General features: G+C 36.8%; 1 protein-coding gene across 2 annotated transcripts; it reads right to left on the bottom strand.

Moving 5' to 3' along the window:
• Positions 1–4,241: 4,241 nt before the first annotated feature.
• l(3)neo43 (cytochrome c oxidase assembly protein COX16 homolog l(3)neo43) lies at positions 4,242–20,068 on the bottom strand. Of its 2 annotated transcripts, XM_083119793.1 has the most exons (4): positions 19,847–20,068; positions 12,609–12,723; positions 9,438–9,904; positions 4,242–4,451 (listed from the first exon to the last, which is right to left on the bottom strand). In XM_083119793.1, the coding sequence occupies exons 1-3, from the start codon at positions 19,960–19,962 to the stop codon at positions 9,797–9,799; spliced, it is 339 nt and encodes a 112-aa protein (XP_082975919.1). In that variant the 5' UTR covers positions 19,963–20,068; the 3' UTR covers positions 4,242–4,451; positions 9,438–9,796. The 2 variants fall into 2 exon arrangements, with proteins under 2 accessions (XP_082975919.1, XP_082975918.1); XM_083119792.1 differs by lacking the exons at positions 12,609–12,723; positions 19,847–20,068 and having other exon boundaries at positions 9,438–9,790.
• Between the last annotated feature and the right edge of the window lie 622 nt (positions 20,069–20,690).

The following is a 20,690-nucleotide window of genomic DNA, read 5'->3' as shown; positions in this document are numbered from 1 at the left end:
TGAAATTTGGCAGGTGCATAGAGGCGCCCTATGCCATATTTACATAGTTTCGGGGTCAGATCCCCTTCAACTTCTCCTCAACTTTTTTTTTGGGGGGGAGGGGGGGGTTGCCCCATAAAAAACCATCTAACACAAAAACGCATACTTCTTCCTTTGGGCTCCTCCATACACCTGCCAAATTTCATGGAAATCGGAGTGGGACACAGGGGTCAGATACCCACGTCAATTTGTCTTCATCTTGACATTTGAGGGGGGTTTTGCCCCATAAAACAGTTTTTTAGCGAAAACAAAAAAACACATTTCTTTGGGCCGCTCTATACACCTGCCAAGTTTCATGGAAATCGGAGGGGGAGACTTAGACCTCCCTTGTAAGTGTATTAATTACAAATCACGCGCACATATACGTGTATATATATGTATATTAGCAGGTAACAATATGTTATAAATACATTCTTACTTTCCAAAGTAGCGATCATGTGGGATGGCAAAATGTATCTGTTTGGAACCGGATCCGAAAGTATTGGAACCGGATCTGGCCATCCCTAGTTTATATGCAGGGAGCAGCATATTCTATGAAATGTAAAGTTGGCCTTGTATTTTCTGCTTATTTCCAGTTATTTTATGTCAATTTATATTTCTATTATTAATGCGTTTTCCACTTGCATCGTAATGTAAATCTTCTGTCCAGATTTGAAAAACAAAAACATTTTACGCAGATCACTTTTTTTTTTAAAAAAAAAAAGAGCAACATGAATTCACTATTGGCACCATACTATGTTCGTGGATTTTTAATATGGCGGAACAGCGTTGCCATACAAAATCCAAACCAATCTAGGAAAGTGCGTGAAAGTACTGATTAAAATTAAAAAAAAAAATGAGTTGAAGACTTCTCTCAGGTTGGAGTTTAGGACAAGAAGTTTTCTCCTAATTTAGAGAGGAAAGGTCTGTAATCTGCTCAAAACTAATATTTCACTTTTATCCTTGTTCGATGAAAGAAGTATCACCAAACCCATCATGTTTCAGGGGTGCAAGGGCCCACCTTCTGGTAAGCACCCAAAAGTCAACCACGCTTCCATGTGGTGCACTGCTTCTTGCGGGTCTTGGGCACCTGGACCCACAGTTGGTGTAGTCCTTTGTGTGGTTGTGATGGTCTGTGTTTACCCTGGATGACTGACAAGAATAGCCTATGTGCTGATGTACTCCTACCTTAAAAATCAACCAAGTCTCAACTTATGTCTGAATTGACAAAAGAATTAGATCCTGCAGACAGGTGGTCCCTGTCAACGTTATGAATCACCTTCAGAGGATACCAGGGAAGTAACAACACATTTGAAGATCTGCTTACAATCCTGAAGAGAGATGTGAAAAACGTTTGCAAGTTCTGTCGTTTGGACTATGTTTTTGGCAACTGCCTGCAGTCAATCAAGAAATCTGAGGGGGAAAGAAGGTCTTCCATGGACCCACTACCGTTGACTTCCATTGCCAAGACAATAAAGCTATCTGTTCATACGGATTTTGGGCATCAGATTATAACAAAGTTTTACTTTAAAATTGCATGGTCAATTTTCTGAAGACAGTGTCGGTAAACCAAGAATGGGAAACTATCATTAATGGCATATTGCTTGAAAGGACCTACGCTGGCAACATCAATAAAAGGCACAAACATCGCAGTAATCAATGATGCTCTGCAGCTGAGGCTGACTTACGTATAAATCCTCACATTTTCCTTGTTGTTAAACAAGGAATAGAATGTATTGTTGTTCTTTGAAGTGACACATGTTCTCCCCTCATTTATTTCTACAAGGTTCCTAAATGAAAATGGTCTTACTGAATTATGAATGAGGAAATCAGCATCAGATGTCATACCTTCATACTCTTGTGGAAGAGGATAGATTCTACTACAAGCATTCATTGCTGTTCATTTCCTGACAGGATCAAATGTAACCAGCAAAATAGGCACAGAAAGCAGAACCATAAAAATATATGCTCAGCTTTGGGAAATGTCTTGCTCCAAGTGCTCAATCCTTTCAGGTAGCCGAGGAGTACTTGGTGAAAGTTCTGAAGCTGAGCTCAATATGCAAAACATTTGATGCACTTCGATTTGAATTGATGACTCAAACTAGCAAAGCGTAATGTGCACAACCTCTTCACTACAAAGTAATTTGCAAAGATAATATTGCATGGTAAACCCATGCACTACGACATTACGCACGGAAGAAGCACTAGCTACCATAAATGCCAACTTCGGGTGGGCAAGGCACCTTGGGCCCAGGATGCCCGATGTCTCCTGAAGATTTTCCCCTTTCTTTAAGCATGCCCATTTTCAAGGCGTGCGCGACTTACTCACGTTATGTATATTAATATATTAGGCATGCCCTAACAGGATTAAAAGAGAAAACTCATCCACCTCAAAATTTCTGCGGGCCTTATGGCCAAGGACTGGATTAAGTGGTTCAAATCTCACTTTAAACTGATCTCCGGTCTTAAATTGTCCTTCTGATCAGGAAGTGGACTTAAAACTTGGGAGGTACCACCATGTCTCCTAACAGTGTAGCCACTACATTTTTTATAACCCTTGAATTTATTTTGTTACAGTGTGTTAGTTGAGTAAAAAAAAAAAGTAAAGTGTTCCCCTGTGCTTTGCATCATGCCATGAAGGCATATAGGGGTGTGGAGTTAGGGCCCCACATTCTTGATCACGCCCCTTGGGGGTGATGTGATCATCACCATGCCCGTGGCTGCCTTTACCCCCCCCCCAGTTTCCTCCAGGTATCCACTTTATATGATGCTGGGTGGATGCCGGAGCTGCTGGAACAGGTGGTAAAAAATCCCAGTTCTTCCCTGCCAGGGATCGAACCAGAGTCTCTCACATGGTAGTCAGACGAGAGTGTTAGTTAAACTGTAATATTAAAACTGGTTTGTCTTAGTTTTCCAAATTTTGGGATTTGGATGTTTTCTTAGGGCATAAGAATTAGCTTAAAACATTGCTAAAAACGTCCAGAAAAAGTTTCAAGTATGATGATGACATGGCTGGTCAACTCCAATATTGGCCTGAATTTTTATCTGCGTTCATTTTCTTTACCTTTTTGCTAGTTCCAGAGAAATGACCCAGATGAATCCAAAAAATCCATGAAACTAAAATAAGGCTACCATATTGTCAACGCATAAAATTGAAACATTTTTGGAAGTAATCAAATATAACACACATATTCAATGACAAATTTCGGAGTGGAATAATAAGAAATTAGATCACAAGGAGGGGAGTAAAATGAGCTTGACCACCACTGTAACCCCCCTGGTATTATAACATATTTCACTACCCTTTAACTGTATTTTGCTACTGTAAAAATCCATTAAGTTGTGAATTACAATATTGCTTCACTCTAATCTATACTTCTGCACAGAAATAAATTTTTAATGCTCACAATTTTTTTCCCACTTCAATAGAAGAGGGTGTTTTTTCCTATTTCTGAAGCATTCTAAAGGCATGTTCCTCAAGTCGTAACAAATTTGAATGAAAATACCTAGCCTCGTGAACCCAATGAAACAAATTATTTTTCCAACTTTAGGAAGGAACAGGTAACACATCAGTTGCTGTGTTTGCTCATAGAAAGTTTCCACATTATATCGTTTGGGAGACGACTTCTGGCAGATATAAACTGCAGACATCGTTCATTTTAATCACATTTTTAGAGCAGATCTAGAAATCTTGTGAATGTTGCTTTTTAATGCATTGTATTTCATGAACTAATAAAAAATTATAACTGAATGATATGCATCAAAGATTCTTGTACCATAAAAAAAAGCCTCAATGTGTGCAAACACAAAATTGATTGATTGATTTGGTGTTTTAAGTCCACTTTATGCACAGTAAGGCTAATCGGGACAGTTTAAAGTGGGATCCAAACCACTATGTGCCTCCACTAGGAATCGAACCTGGGACACCTTGATTACAAGGCGACGACACTACCACTGTGCCATTAGGGAGGCTATACAAACACAAAATTGAGAATGGGGATTAAAAAGAAAGGACTCTTCTAAAGACATCAGAATTTCTCTTAAATAAGGCACATGTTGCAACTTTGTCAAACATGGGGGGGGGGGGGGGTGAAGTATAGAGTTTTTTGGAAGTTAAAATGTTAATTTGGAAACAAAAGTAGAATTTACATACTGCAGTGTTGGTGTCATTACATCTAAATTTAGTAATATTGTAACTAACGTACAAAATAAAACAGTAGCTAAACAGTAATATATTCCCCAACTTTATTTATAACTCATACAACTATCATTTTTATTTGTGAATTAGCAAAACTACATGATACACAACAGCATCACTCCTGACTACCGTCACTTTCCTTAACTCGTTTTACAAAGGGTGGGACATACTTCTGTAGAACTTCTACACTCTTGTTGTAATGATAAGCATCTACTTCATCCATTCTTCGATAAAACTGTAAACATTAAAATGGTTCTATAACTTGATTCTCAATCACAATCTTTGATTAAATTCACAGCACAAACATGGTTAAAATTCACTTCTTATACAAATATAAGTTACAGGAATTATTATTTGAAAAATAAAATGCCTGCTTATTATCATTCTTCAGCAAAGTTATGTGATACAGTAGGTTGGTAACTTTAATTACACTCACAGATTTTGCAATATTTTTGACCATTCTACAAATGTTCTCAATATTCTATTTTCACAGTTATACTTGCATTCTCAAGGGGCTGATTTCTACAAGAGAAGATGAAAGTGTTTCAGACTTTCGAACCAACAATTTAAGTTTGTAGAAAGTGGATCCGTTGGTTCATGCACTTTTTGGCAAGTGTGTATGTGTGTTTCTTCCAGCATAACTCTCTTAACGCATGGAGCGATTTAAACCAAACTTGGAACATGTATCACTTGCAATCTCGAAAGAAATACTGTGGGAGTAAGACACCCCTGGTACCCCCTATGTGTGGGGTGGGGGGGGGGGGTGACATGTAAAAATAATTGAAAACGACCGATATTAGTGTGGAATCCATTGTTTTGGGGGGTCGCTAAGATGAATAGTGACACTCCTAATGCTGTTCCACTTCGAGTACATCACCTAACGGGATGGGGGGTGAGATGGGGTGAAAAATAATATGTCAAAAATGACCAAGATTAGTGTCGAATCCATAGTTTTTGGAGTCGCTAAGCTAATTGGTGACATTCACGATGACCAAACTTGGTACACGTATGACTAGAGACCGGATGTTAGGCAAAATGCCTATTCTTTCCTGTTAGAGATATGATGAAAACGAATGTTGCGAAGGCCTGCGGGTAGGGATTAGCTTCATTTAAAGGCAATTTAATTTTGCCTATTTTGCCTATTTCATACGATATTGCCTATATTATTTCATAAATGCCAGATATTGCATATTTTAGGCATTTTCTTTAAAATTGGGACATGAGTGAACTCGGTGCATACAATTTCCGGATGGTGGTTAAGCATGAAGATGTGCTTTTGTTTGTAACAGATGCAGTGCCATATATGAAAAAAGCAGCAACGGCTCTTAAAATTATTTTAACTGCTATGCTGCACATAACATGTCTCCCGAGGAAATTCATGTTTCATTTCCCGAAGTTGACATTATAATTTCCAATGCTAAGAAAATATTCCTCAAAGCATCCGAGTTCTTTTGTTTAATGAAACAGCCCCTGAACTTGCTTTGCCTCCATAGCCAATACTAACTAGATGGGGTACTTGGATATCTGCTGCAGTATATTACGCGACCAACTATCTGAAGGTGGCTGAAGTAATTAATTCCCTAACTGGAGATGATGCAAAAATCAATTCGCGTAACACAGCTTCTTTTGAACAATTCTGTTGTGCGAAACGACTTAGGATTCGTCACCACCCATTATTCAAATTTGCCAGACACAATAACATTACTGGAAGAGAGAAGTGAAACACTGATAAATTCGATGGACCGTTTTCATTCTGCAGTTGACCAAATTTGTGCTGTACCAGGTGCTAAAGGTCAGGCTGTTCGTGAGAAATGTCAGCGAGTTATTGCAGCTAATAGGGACTTGGACAAATCAAGGGCAATTCAACAAGTTCTGAAAGGTAAAAATATACAAACTGAGTTAGATCCACAAGTTCTCGCGTGCTTTAAGTATGGTCGGGTAAGATCTGTGGAGGTTGAAAGATCTTTTTCAATTCTAAAAAATGTGTTGTCCGATCGCAGACATAACTTGTCGGTTGATCACCTGAAGCCATACCTTGTTGTGATGTGCAACCGCAATTAGTGCTTCTTATTCAGAGACTGCCAAACCGTACAGTACAAACTTGAAATGCATTTAAACAGGTTCTTAGTTCGAACTGCTGTGTGGAATATATAGTGTAAATTCTTTAACTGAAATAACCCTGTGTGCAGTGATAAAGTGTATATTTAAATAATTAGCGTACTGGTTGGAAGTAGCCAACAATTTATTTTGTCAGACTATTGTGTGGAGCCATTATACAATGGAAAATTTTGGGCTGACGTGACTCCTGTTTGCAGTGATTTATTAAGTACAATATTGGACTGCTGTCTCTAATGATGAGCTCCTGGTTTATTTTAAGCAACTATAAAGAATGTACAGGTATGTTTCTATAATTTTTAAACACCAATTTCTTTTTGTACTTCTATCTTCATTATTTTGAGTAAATTTCATTGCCTTTTTTATTGCCTATTTGTATTTTAATGCCTATTTTACTGCCTATTTTGAAAATTATAAGTGCTTATTTGCCTGCCTATTTTATATATTTTTAGTGCCTAAACATCCGGTCTCTACATATGACTTACAATCTGGAAAGAAATACTGTGGCGGTAAGACACCCCTAGGGGTGGGGGTGCGAAAGGGATGACATGTAAAAATAATCGAAAATGACTGATATTAGTGTGGAATCCATAGTTTTCGGGGTCATTAAGATGAATAGTCACACTCCCAATGCCGTTCAACTCAAAGACCCCCCTCTGGCACCCCTAGGGGTGGGGTGGGAAGGGCGTAACATGTAAAACTAATAAAAAACGACCGTTATTAGTGTGGCATCAATAGCTTTCGGGGTCGCTAAGATGAATAGTGTCACTCCCAATGCTGTTCAACTCCAAGACACCCCTGGGGGTGACATGTAAAACGACCGATATTAGTGTGGAATCCATAGTTTTCGGGGTCGCTAAGATGAATAGTGACACTCCCAATACAGTTCAACTCCAAGACACCTCTGGCACTCCTAGGGGTGAGGGTCACCTTGTAAAAATAATCTAAAACGACCTATATTAGTGTGGAATCCACAGTTTTCGGTGTCGATAAGATGAATAGTGACTCTGCCAATGCTGTTCAATTTATTTATTCTTACTCTTGGAGGTGGAACTAAAAATGATGTTCATAAATTGTTGTTAAATTTATATTATAATGAATCAACTCCAAAGTACACCTAGGGGTGGGGGTTGGAAGGGGGTGACATGTAAAAATAATTGATAACAACCAATATTAGTGTGGAATCCATAGTTTTTGGGGTCACTAAGATGAATAGTGACACTCCCAATGCTGTTCAATTTATTTATTCTTACTCTTGGAGGTGAACTAAGAATGATGTTCATAAATTGTTGTTAAATTTATATTATAATGAATTTGAAAAAGATATTACTTTATAATTTGTATAATGTACTTATACTTTTAAATACCTGTAAATAAAATTAGTTACATTTTACGCTATAGTTAGAATTCATTAAACACCCGGGCAATGCTGGATAATCAGCTAGTATGCACAAAAGAAGAGGTATGGTAATATTAAGGCAGTGTCTGCTGCCACGTTCTTTTTCTGCTGGAACCTTAAAAAAGATGCGCGTGGCAGTAGACTCGGTCTTTGTTTTATCGTGATTTTATCATGCTATGTATGCAATTACGTCTGTAACACATACTGTGAAGTTGTAGCGATTACTTTCACAAAAATGTTTTAAGATTAGGTCCCTCAGCATTCTTCTAATAGTAAACCTAAATGCTCTCGTAGTTAGGTTACGTTCTATTAGCATTAAAATAATATTGCTAAATGCTTTCTGAAGAAAAAGGTTCTAAATTACCTGTACATTCATTCCCACTAATCATAAACTTGCATTTCTCTCTTCTTAATCTGTTCTTAAGATTTGTAACATCCTCTTAGCAGACGAATTACGTGGCAGCAGCAAATTTGGTGCTTATTCTTACTGCTGACACGTGCGTGGCAGCAGACTTGGCCTAATATTAAGGTAATCTTACCTAACCTACTCATATAAGTACTTTTGAAATGGAATAATACAATAAAAAAAACACAAATTTATAGAATATGTAAAATAAAAAAATATTTTCATTCTGCACAGATAGCAGTAGTAGTCAATGTTTTAGCCCACAATGGGTGCTCCCTGTGAAACACATATACAAGCAGGGTGGATAAAAATCATGGTTTCTATTTCAAAAATATTTTTGTTAAAACACGCTTAAAATTGCTTGTATCGTTTTTTGGCACGATCCATTTAGATACTTTTTTTTTCAGAAAGGCTTTTTCTAGTAAACGGCCCTGTAAAATATTTGACCAGTTTCATTAAAGCAAATAAAGAATTATATGTAAATATACATTTTTCTCTTTCTGACACTGTATATATGAACCTACTGTGCACATGTTCGTTGAGTGTGTTAATATAACTCTAATAATTTTGGTAATAAAACATCCTGGATGTACTATGTGATAAAACTGTATTTGTGATTACTATAACTGGTATTTTCTTTATATTCTGATGTAATGTTTGAATATTTTAATGCAAAACTGTGGTAAATTTATGCTTACAACTGGAGTGGTACACTCACCCACTAATATTTATCAATATTTTGAACCACTTTTAATTGTTACAAGTGGTTCAAGCATCAATATTGGTATTGGTGGAAATTGATAAGAGTTTTAGTGTTGGTATGGCTATTGATTGATTTAGTTTATTTTACTTCGCATTTTGTGCCTCTTGGCTAATTTGCGAAGATGGGGATGAGTGATGAAATTGATGAATGGACATTCACAAACAACCAAGCCCGACCGGGATTCGAACCCGGGACCCTTGGCATCGCAGCACGATGTGCTAACCACTCGGCCACAGGGTCGGGCTTGGTATGGCTATTGAAAATGATCCTGTCACAATAAAAAATTAACACAGCTGATGCTCACATTTGCATCGTACATCTTCTTTTGTCTGGCATGGTGTATATGCTAGCAGATTTTCTTTGTTATTTACAATTGCTGCAATTCTTCATGTGATAAAAAATCTCAAACAAATGGTGGACATTTCATCTGCCACCCCCGGTCCCAGGTCCAGCCCTGAGTAGCCTATCTGAGCATATAAAGTGATTTTAGGAAATAAATCTTGAGAAACTTCTTTTTTCTTGAAATTTTTTTACTCACCTTTGCTTGTATCACCGGAGTTCCTTCCGAGACTACTTCAATTTCTCCAAAAACCTGAATTATTGAATGCTGGGTTGGAAACACCTCCAATAAATCCATTTTCATTTTGATAAAAAATGGACCCCCTCCTTCAGCTACGCTCGACAAATAACACTCGTTGCCCGTCACATCACAGACGGATCCCAACACTCTGACTTTCTTGTTAGTCCAGTGTTCTACCGTTCTCAAAACACACAATTCGGAAATGTAAAAAGGCATGTATGGCTTGTTGCTCTCTGGTTGGTTCGATCCATCACCATACTTCGCTAGAGCCATGTTACACCAATACAATACTTCTCAATGTTTCGTATACAACTTATTTATACTGTGCTCTTAGCTTTATTGGCTTGTCTCTCTCTAAGTTCTTGCATTGTTTCTTCTTCCCATGGTCTTGGTCCTCTTTTGTTTTCCCATGTATCAATATCGATCTAATAAGGAATAATGAAAATTAGTAACATATATTAACAACCTTACCAATTGGCACACATTGATGTACTGCAAAATTTTAAACAAAAATGCAAGCTTAACGAGGATTCGCACATCAGTCTCTGGCATACCATTCCATTGCTCTAGAGCATCAAAACAGTATGCGAAAGACCTGGGTTCAGTTCTTGTCAAGCAAACATTTCTCACTTACATTTCTATATAATACATATTGACAATGTTTAAATATTTTAAATAATGTTATAAAACTATACATTTGTACAAAATTAATGTATATACCTCAATTATTAAAACTTCATTGGTTCATTGGCCACAGTTCAAATGTGTAATGATCTTTTGCAACTTGTACAGAGATGAGAAAGACGTTTAGAATACTGATAACGACTGTGGAAGCAAGTTTGAATTTTGGATAACCAATTTGTCTATTTTAAAAATGCAGGAAGTCTTTACTTGTGAAGAACTATGTCGTGGACAGTAAATTGTATGTGTTGCTATACTCACAAGTCAATGCTGTCTGCAAAGATTTGTTACAAGTGCTAAACATGAAGGAAAAGGTAAAAATACTAAGCCAATCAAACCTAACAATCCTAACCTACTTATAATGTATAGATGTGTCTCAGTAGATGCACAATAAGCACATACAAGCATAATATTAATGCTAAGAGAACCAAACATGACTTGCCTTCATGCAAATAATCAAATCTGTACAAAAACACAAGTAATCAGGAAAGCTACAGTATGTAACATTGTTATTCATACACATAGAATTTCCGAGGGAAAAATGTCATATCTACTAGTAAATATAATCATTTTCATATGTATCTGGAAATTAATGTTAATGAAGGTTTCACCAACAAATGTCAATAAAAATGTATATTCAAAGTGTATAAACAGTGCATATAATTTGTGTGAAAGAGAAAAACACGCTGTTTCATGCAACATTGTTATTCGTACAGGCAAGAGTTTCAATCTTCCTTGCATACAGCGCCACCGCTATTCGGGGAATTTCATGCAGTTTGCAACTTCGTAACAAGTTTGAACATGCAGGTACGCTCCCCGTCAAGCGGAATGCTGGCGTAGGTATTGTTGTAGGCCTTTCGTCTATCTATCAACGTGTTCGAAATGGGCAAGGTGAAGGAAGTTAGTTCCGATCTGAAGGATGTTATTATAAATTTGGCCCTTAGAGGTTATTCGTTAAGAAACATTGGACAAACAGTCAATAAATCACACTCCACAGTTCAATACATAGTAAACAAATTTAGAGAGGAAGGTTCAACACAGAATGTGTCTAGAAAACCAAAAGAGAGACTGTTGAATAAACGTGATGAACGCCTTCTTTTAAAAAGAGTGCGAGAAAACCCCCGACTAAGTGTTCCTCGGTTACGATCGTTAGTAGAAAATGTTGCTGGCAAGATGATGTCCAATCAAACTGTCCGACGTGCCTTGTGGAAGCATGGATATCATGACAGAATACCACGAAAGAGGCCGTATGTAAATAAGGTGAATCGCAGGAATAGACTTTCATTCGTGAAAGAGCACATCAACAAGGACCAGGAATTTTGGGATAGTGTCATATGGTCAGACGAGTTCAAGATTAATATATACGGGTCAGATGGGATAAATAGGTCTGGAGAAAATCAAATAAAGACAGTGATCCCATTAACAGAGTTCCAACAGTTAAACACTGTGGTGGGTCATTAATGATTTGGGGCTGTATGTCCTCCAAAGGTGTTGGTACCATCCAGTTTATTGATGGTATCATGGATGCATATGTCTATTTGGACATATTGAAGAAAAATGTAAAGCAGAGTGCACAAAAAATGGACATGCCCCCTATCTACAGATTCCAACAAGACAATGACAGTAAGCATAAGGCACGAGTTAACATGAATTGGCTAATATGGAATGTGCCCAAACTACTACAAACACCAGCTCAAAGCCCAGACTTAAATCCCATTGAGCATTTATGGGCAATTTCGAAGAGGTGAGTCCATAAAGCAGGCGTCAAGTCCAAACAAGAGTTGAAAACTGTTGTGCAAGCCGAGTGGAATAAAATAAGCTCTGAAACATGTCGGAAACTGGTTAATTCTATGAACAGGTGTCAATCAGTAATTAAAGCCAAAGGATACGCATCAAAGTATTAGAACTGTCAGTCAATTTGCTCTGAATATATGTTTTTCTGTTATATTATTAAGTGTACGAATAGAAAAGTTGTACAAAAAATGGCACGTTTCTCTTTCAGTTTCATTTAATTTATTATTGTCATTGGTTATACAGAATTTGGGAAAGATTTTATGTTCCTAATGATATTAGTTATTGAATTGTAAAGAAACAATTTCAAAAGAGTGTATTTCCTTTCAGATATTAAAGCATTTTCTTTGAAAATCCGTGTGTACAAATAAGAATGTTGCATACCGTATTCAGTATGTGCTTATAAACTGTATGAAATATGGTTCAAGAATAAAACACGTGCATTACGGCAATATTGGGATTACACAATTGGAATTTGAGCCGGTTTGCTTTTGACTACAGTATTGGTACTATTACTGTCTACAAAAATATTCAAAGCAACAAAGTAGGCAAAATATATAAGTTTTAGAAAACAGCAATAAAAATTACTTCATAATTTGAGAAGTATTTGCATTTTGAAGCTTGCTAATTTACAATCCCACTTCCAAGACTGCTTACCTTTTTCAACTTTTCAAACTCTGATTCTAGGGTTACTTCACCCTTCTTCTTCATTTTAACCCCATGCTTTTCCAATTCTTCTGGGGATAAAGTCTCGTGTCTTGTAAACTTATATCTGTAATGATATAAATTTGGTAACATGAAGACAATATCCACATAACATAAGATGAATTAATTATAGTCACTGGCATATGCAGGATTTTTTTCGGAAGGGGCTGAAATTGTGAATGTGAGCATTATCTAGGTGCATTCTAGGGCAGGGGCATGCGCTATAAAAATATTTCGTAATTTGTTATTCAAGTTGTACAAAGACAAAAATGGTAATCGAGGGTAGTTTTAAGTGGGGAGTTTACAGTTACAACCTTGGACTTTCCCCAGTCTTTTACTACATTCATTTGATAATTTTGAGATTCTCAAAATTTTGGGAGGATCTGCTGTAGCCCGATCAGCCCCTTCTTTTTTGCAGGAGCACGCAAGCACACACACACACACACACCAACAAAATATTATCTAATAACATATAATCACATTGACAATGCAATAGCAAAATTAGTCAATGATTTTGTGCATACAAAATCACGAAAATTTACTCTACTTTAGATATTTTAAATTATGGTGCTACAGAACTGATTTTTCATTGATTTCATATTTGGTGCTTACAATTTTCTAGTAAGTAGGTCAAGGTGGATTGATTTAAATCAGGTTGATTTCAATCGCGATTTAAATCACATTAAATAAATAATTTATAGAATAATGTACATAAGGATTTTGTAGATATCAGAATCACTTTGGTGAAAGAACATATATGTCGTAATCATTTAATGGTGTTTATTAGGCTCTAAGAAAGGAAAATAAAGGAAACAAGATACATGCACTGATGGTGTGAAGCTCATACGAAAGGAAATTTAATATGTAAAATGTAAAAACACTAAAATTTCTCTTGATTTAAAATTCAATAATTTTTATAGGCAAAAATAGCAAACATTTTGTGTAGAATAATATACAAAATACTAATCATGTTAAACCGCAAATAATGTCATTATCATTAAACTGTAAACAAACTGATATTTTGCAAACTATCGTAAAAAAAAAATCACCAAAAATCAGCTACAAAGACTAGAGAAAATATTTTAAGTTACAATTGTATATCCCGAATGTTTCATTTTCACTGGAAGAAAAGTTACTGAAATTATTATATTTCAACGAACATTTCCATAGTAGGTTCATATGTGTAGTATGTAGGTTCATATGTGTAGAAAATATGTATATTTACATATAATTTTTTATTTGCTTTAATCAAAATATGTATATTTACATGTATTTGTTTTATTTGCTTTAATGAAACTGTTCAAATATTTTACAGGGGAATTTACTAGAAAAAGCCTTTCTATAAAAACATATTTCATATTTCTATATGTATGGTGCCAAAAACCATACAAGCAATTTTAAGAGTTTTTTTTTAAAAAAAAAATAGATTTCTTTATCTGCCTTGAAGTAGATTTTCCAAGGTAAAGTATGGTTTTGGTACTTCTAAATAAATATGCTCTCAAAAAGAGTACAGTAAGTATGGGAAAATATATATATTTTGTATGAGCAATACCATCAACACACAGTGTCTTTTTTGGAGGTGCAGCTACTGTCACCAGATGGTGAGACTATTGGGTAGCCACACTTAAAGAGTTCAGTGTTGTCACATGGTACACGCATTGACTGTATAATAAAAATTAACTCCTTCAAAAACTACTCAATGAGAATGCACACACAAAAAACAAACTACTTTACGCCCAAGGGAGGGTATTGACGAACTATGCCCAACACGTGTTTGCAGCAAATGGCAACAGCTGTTATTTTTAAACCCCAAATTGGTAAACACAAGAAAAGAATATGCCTTGATTGGATGGTCTGAATTGTAAAAGAAGATGTAGACCTTCAAAATCTTACATTCTCTTTGATTATTGTATATTTATTATTTTCTCTTCGAATGTTAACGATTTTCCTATGTGGTAACAACACTCTTGTTTTGGGGTGGTGATCACAAAAATAAGAGCCCATACGGAACTGTTAAGTTGGGTCGCCAATAGTACCTTGAGCTATTTTCACCAACATTTTTCTTATTTAACCTATCTCCCCTACGTAGTATGGAAATTTCTTGCTGGCATTACTTACTTCTTCACATATTTACAGTATGACCGGAAAAGAAGTATACTGAAAGTTGGCAACATTGTACACAGTCGGTAACAGTGGAGACGCAGGGAAGCAAAGCTTCAGCTGAAGCCTGTTGCTCGTAGCGAACAGGTGTGGTGAACGGCAGGTCGTAATGACCTTGACTATTCGAGAAAAGGCCTTTGTTGTGGAGCATTATTTCTGCTCATACATAAGAGGCCTTAGTTATGGACCTAGTGTGAAACAGGTGCTGAACTTATTAGAGCAACAGTTCTGGAAACCCCCTCCAACAAAGCACACAGTTTTCTTGCTAGTGGCAAAATTTCGTCAAACAGGGTCAGTGCTGTGTCAGTGCTGGGTATGAAGAGAACATACGTGCAGACACTTGTCCATGAACTGGGAGCTTTTTCATATCGTATGCAGGTGTGTCATCTCTTAAAAGATGTAGACAAGAATGCACGGCGTCTATTTTGTGCCCATACATTGGCCAATGTGTACGAAGAAGAAAATTTCCTTGCCAATGTCTGGTTTTCAGATGAATGCCACATTACCCTGGATGGTCACATGAATAAACAATTACCCTGGATGGTTATGTGAACAAACAAACGATACGATTTCTGGGATTTAAACGACCTACTGATGTGATAGCACGACCTTTGCACCCACAAATGGTTAATGTGTGGTGTGCCATCTCCGGTCATGGCATAACTGGTCCCTACTTTATGAAGGACCCTGGCAATCGACTTAACGTTAATCAAGAGAGGTACAGAGACCTGGTTGTCTCAAGGTTTGTTTGTTTGATCTGAAGTGTTTTTGTTGGGCTCGAAATCTGTGCTTTAATACACAATGGGCCGGCCCCCATGGAGGAGTGGTTAGCAGATGCCAGGGGTCCGGGGTTCAAATCCTGGTCTAGGCATAGATGTTGTGTCATTCATCAATTTCATCATATCATCACTCATCCCCATCTTCGCAAATTAGCCAAAAGTGGCACAAAGGCAAAGTAAAATGAAGCAAATCAATCAACACACAATGGTTTCTGCAGGACGGAGCAACACCACACACTGTCCGGGAATCCCTACAGCTTCTGCAGCGTCACTTCAGCAGTGCATCATCTCACGGCGAATGGATTACCCATTCCCTGCCAACTCACCTGATCTCACCCCGCCTGATGCGTATTCTCACCCCGCCTGATGCATATTTGTGGGAGATGTTGAAGGAGCTTGTCTACCGTGATCCAGTGCCTCATGATATTGATTGGTTGAAAACGAATATCATGCATGTATTGCATTCAGTCACATGGGACTCAACTGCAGCGATGTTTAGCAATTTTCAGTGTCATTACGAGAAATGTTTGGTGTTGGACGGAGAACATTTGGAATATGTACAGTAACTTAGCCGTTAGGTCTGTTCAGCTGTGTTGATATATGTTTCATGTTTTCATGTTCATTAAAAGTTACCTAACCTAACCAACCAAAATTAACATCTAACAAATAAAGAAAACAGTATGTATTTCGGTATACTTCTTCGCTTCCCTGCTTCTCCGCTGTTACCCACTGCATACAATGTTGCCAACTTTTGGTATATTTCTTTTCCGGCCATACTGTATTATTTTTTTTTTACTTTTGATACAGAATCTAACTACCTAACCTAAAATGGTGTGCAATTATAAATATCTTACAAGAGAATGTGCAGGTTTTACAAAAAAAATCTCCATGACAATCACGAGACTGGGTGAAAATCACACAAGAACTAGGTTCACTCACTACCTGTGAACTGTTATTAAATGTTGCCATCGGCCAAACACCTCTCACTTGTTTATTTAGTCACTTTTTACATTTGTACTTACCTATTGTGCATTGCAAAATATTCTTTAAGGTGAAATATTGCTTTTCTGACATTTTGTGACGAAAATAATGTCAATAATAGCCCCACGAACCATTCACGATAGGCCCAAAAACCATTTATAAATAGCCCCATGAACCATTCATAAATAGCCCCACAAACCATTCACGGCAAGGTTAGGTTAGGTTCAGTTAGGTTAGGCAAACATAGTAATATCGTGAAAAACACATGATTTACCGCTCCAGCAGATTCTACGATGACAGAAAATATCTCCACGAAGTATCCAAATGCTAGAAAAACTCATTCCAGTAAGTACTTTCTTGTGTAAAAATGAAGAAATCCGTTCGGCCGATAGGCAACTTTTACCCTGTTGTTTTTCTTTCTGGTGAAAAGCAATGATATACTGGCACATTTCTTCAAATGTAAAAGTAAAAAAAAAAAGGGTTAAAATAAGTAACGATGGTACATCACATTCCTTTCAGAATAAAAGACAATGCCACCACCACTTATTAATTTTCTGTTCTGCTCAAGTGAAACATTCAAGAAATTTGCAATGATCTCTGGTGCTTCATCTCATAGAAGCATTTGGCGATAATTTTAACCATCCGTCTCTACACCAGGGTCTCCCTAATCCAGTACCAATATTATCTTTCTGTGCACATGTGTAATAGACATAGACAATGAAGGTCATTTTGCATGTATGTACATTCAATTTGGAGTCAGATGTGTAAACAAACATGAGTGCAACATTTGGAAGATTGAAATATAACCAGTGTGATTCATATAACTTTATGTCCCATCACCCAGGGTCAGTGAGACCTGGGTGTCGGAGTGAGTTACCATTTTCTGTGTACTGAAATTTACATTTCTGTTATTTAATTATTGATGAATAAAAAGTAATTTATACCTTACATTCAATATTAACATTATTGTCACTTCAACAGTATTCTAGCATATTCTCTAAATTATAATAATTTATAATAACCCAAAAATAGAATATAATGGTAGGGTCTGCCTGACCCAGGTGTACAAACCATGTAACCGAAATATATGTTTACCGACAAGTGTATAATCATTTTGCTGTTTGGAAACTGTGAACGTTTTCTTAATGAATTTGACACAGTGAATCTGGAAATGAAGTTACGGTAACAGTTCGTTATATCGGAGACACATTAAAATCAGTTATTTTGTGTTTCGCATTGTTTGTACTTACCAATTGTGTATTGTGAAACATAGTTCAAGGTGCCATTATGCTTTTTACACAAAAAAAACAACACAATTTTTCACATAGAGAGTACTTTTTGTTGTTCTTTTTTCGCTTCCATAAGACACAATATGGCGGGCAGAGGTTGACTAGTGTTGTAGGTATGCAGTGTTTCCAACCTTCTTCACCGAAAATACCTACTATCGTGTTCGTCACATGCGCAAATTGTATATTATGCACAGGTAGCTGACGGATAGCCTCACGAACCATTTCCGATAAGGTTAGTTTAGGCAAGCATAGTTTAAAAAAAAAGGGTGTTTGAAACACTGACAAGGGGTTACGTCCAAACATATGCAGCATCCGGTTCACGTAGCGAAAACATTGGCACTTGTTCGGTAACAGTTTCATACATCAGAGAGACATTTCTTTAATTTTACACAAGAAACTACTTACGGAAATGAGTTTCTCCAAGGTTTACAATGTTCAAGGTATTTTCTTTCATCATGGAATATATTTGACCAAGAAATTGTGTATTTTTCAAGAGAAATATCTCACCGACGCACAATTGCCATTGCTTTCATTTGTTTGCCCTACGACAACCAGATGCTGCAAAAGTTTGATGACGTAAGCCCCTGTCAGGGTTTCAAACCCCCCTCCCCCTTTTTTTTTTACTATGCTTGCCTAACGTAACCAAACCTAACATAACCTTATCGGAAATGGTTCGTGGGGCTATCTGTGAATGGTTTGTGGGGATATCCGTCAGCTACCCGTGCATAATGTATAATTTCCACCGGTGACGAACACGATAGTAGGTATTTTTCGTTCAAAAAGGTTGAAACACTGCATACCCACAATGTGAGTCAAGATGTGCCCGCCATATTGTGTGTTCCGGAAGCGAAGAAAGGAATAAAAAAAGCGCACTCAGAATGTGAAAAATTGAGTTTGTTTTTGTGTAAAAAGCATAATGGCACCTTGAGCTATGTTCCGCAATACACAATTGGTAAGTACGAACCATGCGAAACACAAAATATCCGATTTTAATGCGTCTCCGATCTATGAAACTGGTACAGTAGTTTCTTGTGTAAAAATGAAGAAATGTGTCTCCGATATAAAGAACTGTTACCGAAGTTACTTTTGCTGTACATCGTAGTTTCACCTCAAACAAAATGTAGTGCCAATGGTATGGCATGAAATAAAGATACCATAGTATTGACTGTTATTTCTGTACATGTGATGTTAAAAGTTTTAATACTAAAAACAAATGAGGTATATCATATTCTCACTTGCCAACAGCTTTACGACCTGTACAGACCCTGATATTGCAGTGTCTCACCCACCAGAAGAACTATTGTATACAGACCCATCATCTAGTAGCAGGGACACTGAACCCAAGAACTATTTTTTTGCATTCGCATTTAGACAATTTTCTGCTAACGTGGGTCAAGTAAGTGAAGAACAAATCTGTGACATGGAGCGTCGTTTTTAGGATCGTTGGAATACAACAGTGCTGTTGGACATTGGTATACGAGGAAATCTGATTTTTGGAGCTTTCAGACGAAAAGGTAGAAACGGACACGAGTTATGTTTCACCAATGATATTTCTAATTTATGAAAATAGCGTATGTCAACATCGACATTTGGAATTTTATTCTACAATTTGTGAAAAAATCTGACGTGATGGAAATGGATTGCATATTCGTAATCAGCACCCTCTCGCTTCGAAAACAACTCTCAACAGTTTCATTTTGTAGAGGTTATTGACGAATAAAAAGTAATTCACCAAAAGGAATTTGTAGCTTACGTTCAGCATCAAGATTGTTGTAATTTCAACAGTATTCCAGTATATTACATTTTCCACATTTTATATTAATTTATCACAATTTAAAGTCTGAATTTAATGACAGGGTGTGCTTCATTCAGCTTTACAAACACGTGCGATGTAACAAAAATATGTATGTACAGAAGAAGATTCATGAAGTTATCTTATAATTTATTATCGTAACACAATTCATCGATGAAACGGAACTACCTCAATTGCGCAAATTCCTGCAGCCCAAATGATCCACCGACAATTAATAGCATAAATGGAACACCATATCGTACAAATCTCCTATTGAATATATTCGATACTCGTTTCATGGACATCACAAACTTGATACTATGGTGTTACTAATCTGTGGTGTTACCACATGGGACAGGATTGTTTGAAACAACGAATCAATGATGATACGATACGCGCATATCATTTGTTTATCCTTTCAACCATTTTCGTGTGGTCTCGCAACTAATAACGACATTAATGAGCAATTCCACATAAAGATCGGATACAAAATGGATCACTTGAAATTTTTTAGTGATGTGTGCGGGATCCCGAATAGTCGGGACTTAGGCTGTGTCCAAAAGGTACAAAGTACATACTTGAAGTACAGTCTTGACGGAAGTGACGTCACCTAGTGCAGTTCGAAAGCGCCAAGCAAACGAGTGTACAAGACCAGAGGACACGAGCGATGCACACTTGCGATCTGTGCTTGCTTTTCATTTGTTAAAAAAATGGACGTCGGAAGTCAATCAGCTGGTAGTTGTGGTTCTTCCATTGTGTGGAAATGTAAGTAAACAAGTTTTTAAAATACTATGTAATTTTATTTATTGGTTTTATTCATATGTGCGTGGTTTCTTTCTTCTATAGTGAGAAGTGTTTAAAAGTGAGAAAACAATTTCTTTTTCCGCGATCGTAAACCATGTTGCGGAATGTGTGAAAATTAATTTGAAAGAGCAATTTTCTTTCATATTTCTATAATTAATAACGTGCTGTATTATATAAACTGCACGCCGAGTCATGTGTGTGTTGTTCACGGAAAACAAGAGTGGCACAT

Source organism: Lepisma saccharinum, chromosome 3, assembly GCF_977018435.1.
Source record: "Lepisma saccharinum chromosome 3, izLepSacc3.1, whole genome shotgun sequence".
NCBI classification, from domain to species: domain Eukaryota; kingdom Metazoa; phylum Arthropoda; class Insecta; order Zygentoma; family Lepismatidae; genus Lepisma; species Lepisma saccharinum.
The sequence above is the reverse complement of the archived record's forward strand: the minus strand, read 5'-3'. Positions and strand labels throughout refer to the sequence as shown.